The 7,801-nt window shown below is 39.2% G+C and overlaps 2 protein-coding genes across 2 annotated transcripts in view; one reads left to right on the forward strand and one right to left on the reverse strand.

Moving 5' to 3' along the window:
- LOC119422137 (zona pellucida sperm-binding protein 4) overlaps positions 1-1,413 on the reverse strand; it is a gene marked incomplete in the record, with an annotated part of 7,817 nt that extends 6,404 nt beyond the window's left edge. The window contains 1 exon segment of the mRNA XM_037689487.1: positions 1,051-1,413. Within this exon segment, the coding sequence (XP_037545415.1) occupies positions 1,051-1,252 (202 nt within the window).
- A 2,328-nt stretch (positions 1,414-3,741) lies between these two features.
- On the forward strand, positions 3,742-7,522 carry wbp2nl (WBP2 N-terminal like). Its single transcript, XM_037689489.1, has 8 exons — positions 3,742-3,887; positions 4,414-4,522; positions 4,619-4,757; positions 4,888-4,980; positions 5,250-5,450; positions 5,716-5,823; positions 6,254-6,330; positions 6,414-7,522. Exons 1-8 carry the CDS (start codon positions 3,829-3,831, stop codon positions 6,468-6,470), a joined length of 843 nt encoding a protein of 280 aa, XP_037545417.1. The 5' UTR covers positions 3,742-3,828; the 3' UTR covers positions 6,471-7,522.
- Positions 7,523-7,801: the final 279 nt, after the last annotated feature.

Genomic DNA, 7,801 nt, shown 5'->3' on the forward strand with positions numbered 1-7,801 from the left:
AGCGGGTAAAAGATAATGGATGGATTCCATCCTTTTAGACTATCGAGTACGGTGGCCTATAGGTGCAAAGATGCAGCAAACAGCTAAACACGCTGCAAACACATGAATGATGCAAACTTCAAAAAACACACAAAAAAACAAATGCAAAAGAAAAACACAACAAACGCAGAGGGAAAAATGTTGCAAACACCAAAACACACACAAACACTTCAAGTACTTTTTTCTTCCGTCCAACTTTCTTCCATCTATACTGGGAGGTCTGGTCCCATAAGACTCAGTGGTCGAGTCCCTCATGGTCTGGTGCATTTCTGTTTTGAGGAGTGAGTTTGTAGCATTTCTTACTTGCAGTCGTTTTGGGTTTACATGTAGCACTTTTCCTTTGCATTCATTTTGTTGGTTGTATGATTTTTTTTCTGTTATTGCAGATTTTTTTTTTGCAGCATGTTCCTGTTGCATTTCTCTGTGTATGTGCATTTGTGTGTTTTGGAACTTGCATCATTCATGCATTTGTGGCACGTTTAACCTTTGCTGCACATTTGCACCTGTTGGGACACTGTAGTTGAGAATTTAAAAATAGAAAAAAAGTCAACTTGGATCTTGGGGACTTTTTTAAAAGGGCAATTCAACATTGCTCAGGGATCATTGAAAACCCAACAGCTCGTGGGCTAAAGATCCAGCAGTTATTGTCATTAGGTAAACATATTTAAAATTTAGTTTTATTTAAATGAACTCAGCTGTGGGCCAAACTGAGCTCAACCTGCGTGCAGGATGTGGCCCCTGGGCCATCAATTGGATAGCCTTTTTCTGTAGTTTATTCCAGATATGCCACAATATTTGTAGGTTTTCAGTGTTTATCTTCACCTGTTTGATTACACAATATACAACTTCAATAAATGATCAAATAAGCCCAGAAACAAGTTAGCAAATTCGAATTAGTTGTGGAATTTGTCTAATCCACGCTGGGTCAAAATTATCCAGGTGTTTTCTGTCGTTCTTCTTTTTTATTCCCGAGGACACTGGCCTGGATTAGCGCGTGAGACTCTTTCTTACCTGTAACATGCAGGTTCTCTTTGACCAACGGGCCGAACACAGCCCTGATCCCACGGACAGAGCAGCTGACTGTCGGTAAGGCCAGGTGGGTCTTGTGCCCACGTGAGTTCTTCCTCACCTGCTGGCTGGAGACGCAGCAGCGCTGCGCCATCAGGTCCACGAGGAACCAAATCAAAGTTATTTTTACATACTTACAATTCATCTCCTCGTAGTTTCCTTTTTTTTTTTTTTTTTAAATGTACTGTATATTTTAACTTTTCCGCTCCAAATATTTCAAACCAACTTTTTCTATGGCGCAGGGGGCGTGTCACGTGACTTCCGGTAATTAGTGTTAATCAGTTTGACGCTTGTCTGGTTTTCAATCAGAGGAGCTGAGTATGTCCAGATGCAGCTTTTATCATAATGTATTCGCTCAGGTCTTTCCAGCTTTTGTTACTCATGCAAATAAAACAAAACGTCAGTACTGTAAATAATCCACGTCATAATTTCAAGGCTGTTAATCTACATGAGGCATGTACCTCCTGTCAGCTTGAGCTGAGTTAGTGATGGGGTGGAAGTCAAGTTAGAATCAGGGATCAAAGTCAACTATTAAAAAAAAAAAAGCAAAGATAATGAAGCTCATTTCAAACATTTATTTCAAATCCGTGCAGTTTTAACATTAAGGTTAGCAGATAAAATGGGAGGGCAAAGAAAAATAATTATCTTAATATTCCCTTAAAATTGTCATGTTTGACTATGCGCAGTAAATGTCTAATTTTTTTTTTATAAAAGCTACACTCTATAGTAACAACATGGTTTATTAGAAGTTTATGTGCTGCTTTTTAAAATGTAAGTTCAGAAATTCATCTTTAAAATATTAGCATACATTTATATAGAGTAAAATGAGTACATTTACAAAAAATCTTTGTTGGTGAAATGTAACGTGTTATAAAATTTAGATTTATAAATATGCTAACAGCTTATTCATACTAACGATCAAATATTGTAAAACTCTGGCTCTAACTAAATTTTTGAGAAACAACCCGTAACATTAAAGACAGTTGGCAACATTACACCTGTGATGTTTCATTTAATTAATTTTATATATAAGTAGAAATATATACCGGTACGTGTAAAATCCATTCAAAAAGTGAAACGTATATTAAATTAATTCATTATACACAGACCGATATATTTCAAATGTTTATTTATTTTAATGTTGATGATTATAACCGACAACTACTGAAAACCCCAAATTCAGTATCTCAAAAAGTAGAATACTGTGAAATATTGAAGACACCTGGTGCCACATACTAATCAGTTAATTAACTCAAAACACTTGCAATGGCCTTTAATTTGTCTCTCAGTCTAGTTCTGTAGGCTACACAATCATGGGGAAGACTGCTGACTTGATAGTTGTCCAAAAGACGACCACTGACACCTTGCACAAGGAGGGCAAGACAAAAAGGTCATTGCTAAAGAGGCTAGCTGTTCACAGAGCTCTGTGTCCAAGCACATTAATAGAGAGGTGAAGGGAAGGAAAAGATGTGGTAGAAAAAAGTGTATAAGCAATAAACACAATCGCACCCTGGAGAGGATGGTGAAATAAAACCCATTCCAAAATGTGGGGGAGATTCACAAAGAGTGGACTGCAGCTGGAGTCAGTGCTTCAAGAACCACCACGCACAGACATATGCAAGACAAGGGTTTCAGCTGTCGCATTCCTTGTGTCAAGCCACTCTTGAACAAGAGACAGCATCAGAAGCGTCTCACCTGGGACTGCTGCTGAGTGGTCCAAAGTTATGTTCTCTGATGAAAGTAAATTTTACATTTCCTTTGGAAATCAAGGTCCCAGAGTCTGGAGGAAGAGAGGAGAGGAACAGAATCCATGTTACTTGAGGTCCAGTGTCAAGTTTCCACAGTCAGTGATGGTTTGGGGTGCCATGTCATCTGCTGGTGTTGGTCCACTGTGTTTTCTGAGGTCCAAGGTCAACGCAGCCGTCTACCAGAAAGTTTTTGATCACTTCATGTTTCCTGCTGCTGACCAACTTTATGGAGAAGCAGATTTCATTTTCCAACAGGAACCTAGTTCCTGGTACTAGTACCTGGTTTAAGGACCATGGTATCCCTGTTCTTAATTGACCAGCAAACTCACCTGACCTTAACCCCATAGAAAATATATTGTGAAGAGGAAGATGTGATACACCAGACCCAACAATTCAGAAGAGCTGAAGACCACTATCAGAGCAACCTGGGCTCATAACACCTGAGCAGTGCCACAGACTGATCGACTCCATGCCACGCTGCATTGATGCAGTAATCCAGGCAAAAGGAGCCACAACTAAGTATTGATGCTGTACATGCTCTTTTCAGTGGCCAACATTTCTAAAGATCTTTTTTTATCGGTCTTAAGTAATATTCTAATTTTCTGAGATACTGAATTTGGGGTTTTCATTAGTTGTCAGCTATAATCATCAACATTAAAAGAAATACACGTTTGAAATACATCAGTCTGTGTGTAATGAATGAATATAATACAAGTTTCACTTTTTGAATGGAATTACTGAAATAAATCAACTTTTTCATGATGCTCTAATTTTATTACCAGCGCCTGCATATTTCTATTTCTATTTATAGACGATGGAGAAAATTGCTACGTTGTTCCTGTAAACAGAGAAAAGCAGGTCACGAGTTGTCAGCGGGCTTGATGACGTAATTTCCGGTGAGTTTCTGACGCTTCAGAGTTTAGCTTAGAGCACGGCAGTAGGAGTAAATCCCGAAAGTCTCCTGAACAACAACATGGCTCTGAATCGGAATCATTCGACAAACGGCGGTGTTTTGATAACCAACGGAGAGTGGTGAGTTTTACATGCGTTATTGTGTTTTTTTCTGTGAAGTTAATTTTTTTAAGCAGCCGCTGTTTTGTCTTCGTTCAGCTTGTTTATTTTCTGCTCCGCTGCTGCGTAGTGAGCTGCTGCTAGCTGGCCCGGGTAACATTAGCAACTCTTAGCTTATCTGTTTTATTGCTGACATTTGGCTCAAATTGTTTACCTGTTTATGGTGTCTCAACATACATTTAATGTGCTACCAGTACCTAAAAATATAATGCCCGAAGTTTTACTTTTGTTGTGTTTTTAGGTTTAGTTTAGGTTGTGGCTAACTTCTTTCGTTAGCCGACTCCCCAAACAGGAAGTGGCGTTTGCCTTCTTTTCATGTTGACATTGTTAAAACACATATCACCACACAACAATATTACACAAAGTGGGGGTTACATAATAATGAGGACTACAATATTTAAGTTCTAAAGTTTCCTTCCTGAGTGATTTAGATAACCCAACCCGGTGTCTGTATCGGCTTTACCTACACTGTTTCTTCTCTCCTCAGTGTTATAAGGGACTGTAAGAATGTCGAGCTGTCGTTCAGTGACGTCACTTGCAAGACTGATCTGCTGAAGGGGACCAAGAAGGGCACAATTTATCTAACACCATACAGGGTATAACCAATTGAAGCAGCATTTAATACACTGGGTTGAATACAAGTTTTCAGGGTGCCAACACTTCTTTGCCCTTTTTGGGGTATTCTTTTTCAGCTGTTGTTTGTGTCCAGTAATTTCAAGGACTGCCTGGGTTCGGCCATGTTCCCCTATTATTTAATGAAAGGCTGTAGCATTGAGCAGCCAGTATTTGGAGCCAACTACATAAAAGGGACTGTGTCAGCTGAGCCAGGCGGTGGGTGGCCTTCTGTTTTTCAAACTATTAAATATGGGTCTGTATTGTTGCTGCGGGTGTTCTGGGCACGCCCCACTGGGGGGAGATTCCCTATGATCTTGTTTTTAATTTAAGTGAATTATTTATCCAGGTGGCTGGGAGGGTCAGGCCCATTTCAAAATGTCATTTCCCAGTGGAGGAGCCATTGAGGTGGGACAGCACCTCTTCAAACTGGCCACAAATGGTTTGTATGCTCTCATTTTTAATCGTACTTGTCCCTATTTATTTTTCACTGACTTCCTCTTAACATAGGCCAGTACAGAAAACATTTAAAGTACAACATTCTAAAAATATATATAAATGATAAAATGTACCAGTAGTCATTTGTTGTCTGCTTTGACCTTTTAAAAAAAACATCTAAAGTAGATTTATTTATTTTTTTCTTTGCATGCTTTTGTGTGAACACAAACCATAATTTTTTTATTAAAATCCCATTCTCCTTCTGTGTTCCAGCTTCTCGTGCTGCTCCGGCTCAGAACGGTGCTGCTTCTTATGGTTATCCTTCACCTGGAATGATGAATGGTTATGGTCCATCTTCACCTGCTCCCAACAGCTACCCGTACCCACCTCCTCCCCAGCAGAATGGGTTCTACCAGGGTCCTCCTCCGGCTCCTGCTGCAGGCAATATGGGCTATCCCTATCCAGCAGCAGCAGGTACAAAGTTCAGACATTTGCAGAATATCTTTACTTAGATCCTGGTAAAATGCATTGTAAGTGGTAAAACTGATGCTGAAACTGTTTAAACTTAATCTCAAGAGTTTTCTACAGATTTGCTTCATTTTTTGTTTTCTCACTTTCACTTTGTATAAATGTAATAAACCTAAAGCAGAGCTGTTTTTTTCCTTTTCTTTATCTTGTGTATTTTTGTGTTTTTCTGTTTCTTTCATATTTCCCTGCACTCGTTGTTTTTCTGTTCCAGGAATGTATCCATCTGGGCTCGACTACATGGCCCCCCCTCCTCCGTACCCAGGGCCCCCACAAAATTGGACTCCACCACCTCAGAACTGGGCCTCTGCACCTCCTCCAGGTCTGTTTTCTATTTTTATTTTCCTCACTTTCTGTCTCTTCTTTCAACAACATCCTCCTTTTCTTTCCCCGCTCTCTCTCTCTCTTCGTACGCCCGTGTCACTGCACACGTCAGATCTAATCACTTCTTCAAGAATCTTCTTCAAGATGAATCACTTTGAAGCACATTGCTTGAAGAAAAAAGCAGATGTTTAGTTCATTAAATATATTAACAAAATGATGACGCTTGTGGAGTTTTGTGCGTGTGGGACAGTTTGGTTCCAGAATGACACATCTGTATTTCATGATAAGGTGGAGTTTCTCACGTTACTCCTCGTTGATTTATGTCTTGACAATTTCTGAAGCTGGATAAGATAAACTGCGCTCCATCTTCTGAGCTGTAGCATCTGCTCCTGTTAATTTTCCTGTTTTGTGTCTTATTTTCTGTCCAGGTAACTCAAAGGCAGCCGAAGCAGCAGGCAGCGCATATTATAATCCCAGCAATCCGCACAATGTCTACATGCCGGCGGTAAGCCTCCCTGCACGTTTTCTCCACATCCTACTGGAAATATACGAATCGCCTTTTTGATTGTTTTTAATTCTCTCCTGCAGGAGCGCCCTCCTCCTTATGCACCTAATCCAGACTTTCCTGAGAAGAAGAACAACTGAAGCTCAGTGACACTCCGGTTTATTTTCTCTGATTCCTTAAATATATTTTAGAGTGAGGCGAAATGATGAGGGACTCAGTTATAGAACACAGACGGGTCACGCCGTGCTGAACGAGGTCAGCGGTATTAAACACATAATCGATGAAACAGTCTTTAAAGTGCTGTTTTCACATTCCTTAATTCTTCCTTTTCTAACCGTTCTGATTCTCTAACACAAGTAGGGCCTGAGCTGCCTCTGGTTTGAAATTTAAAGTAGGAGGCAGTGCATTTAATAAAAAATAAAAAAACTTCAGAATTTCAGCTTTCTTATCAAACACTTTGTACCTGTTTATTCATGGTGGTTCCTGTACTTTATTAACAAGAGAGAATTCTTCTACATGTAGAGTTTTGTTCCTCGGTATCATAAAGAGTACTGTGCTTTATAGATTTTGTCCAAAAACGCATCTGCTTTTAATAGTGTTACATAACAGATTGTCATATTTTATAGTACTATTTGAAAGTTTTCCTTCATCTGTGATCAGTGTGATCCTGCACTCGGTCGCATCAGAGCTTAAATAACTTGCTGTGTTTGATCAATCTCATAACATCTGTATCGGATGGTTTGTCCTGGAAAGATGCCGAGTCATGTTTGATAAGGGGATCAGAAGGATTTCTTCTGAAAGGCCACTTTTGGCTTCCACTGTATTCACACAAACTAAAGCCGAGCTGAGACCAGAACTGGGCTCTTCCAGTCATTATACTAGTGTGGGGTTAAAGGGCCACATGGATATATTCAGGGTCCGTCAGTTTTTTGCTTGCTGTTGATTATTCTGAAGTCGGAGCATTTATTGCAGATTGAAGGGGAGTGAGAGGCTAACGGCCTTTACAATCACTTCCTCCTCAATCAGTTACAACTGATGTGATTATTTGCACAGATGTGGTGGGTAGAAGAGTGTGGAGAGAGAAGTTTGTCTGATTAAATCACATTTCTGTATATTATTAACTTTTTATTTGACGTTCCAGTTCTTTTTGCTGAATTTGTCTTGATTTAAAATCTAATAAAGTCAATTGTTGAAGTATACTCTGGTGTTAAATTTTTTTTAAACACCTGTTTAAAACATATGTATACCTCTTTGTTTTGAACATCTCTTTGGAAAAAATATTGCAATTTCTTGTTTAATTTGTCTGTTAATTGCTTATAATGAAATATTGGTTTAATTTTCTTTCTGTTTAGGGTTGGTAGTGGTTCAGAGTAATTTTTGCTTTGCCTTTTAAATTCCACTTAGTGTTTTTGCTTCAGACTGAAAAGTGCTGCGGATAAATGGCACAAATCTATAAAAGAAAAGTGTAGTT

This window comes from Nematolebias whitei, chromosome 15, assembly GCF_014905685.2.
Source record: "Nematolebias whitei isolate Nwh7 chromosome 15, NemWhi1, whole genome shotgun sequence".
In the NCBI taxonomy this organism is placed as follows: domain Eukaryota; kingdom Metazoa; phylum Chordata; class Actinopteri; order Cyprinodontiformes; family Rivulidae; genus Nematolebias; species Nematolebias whitei.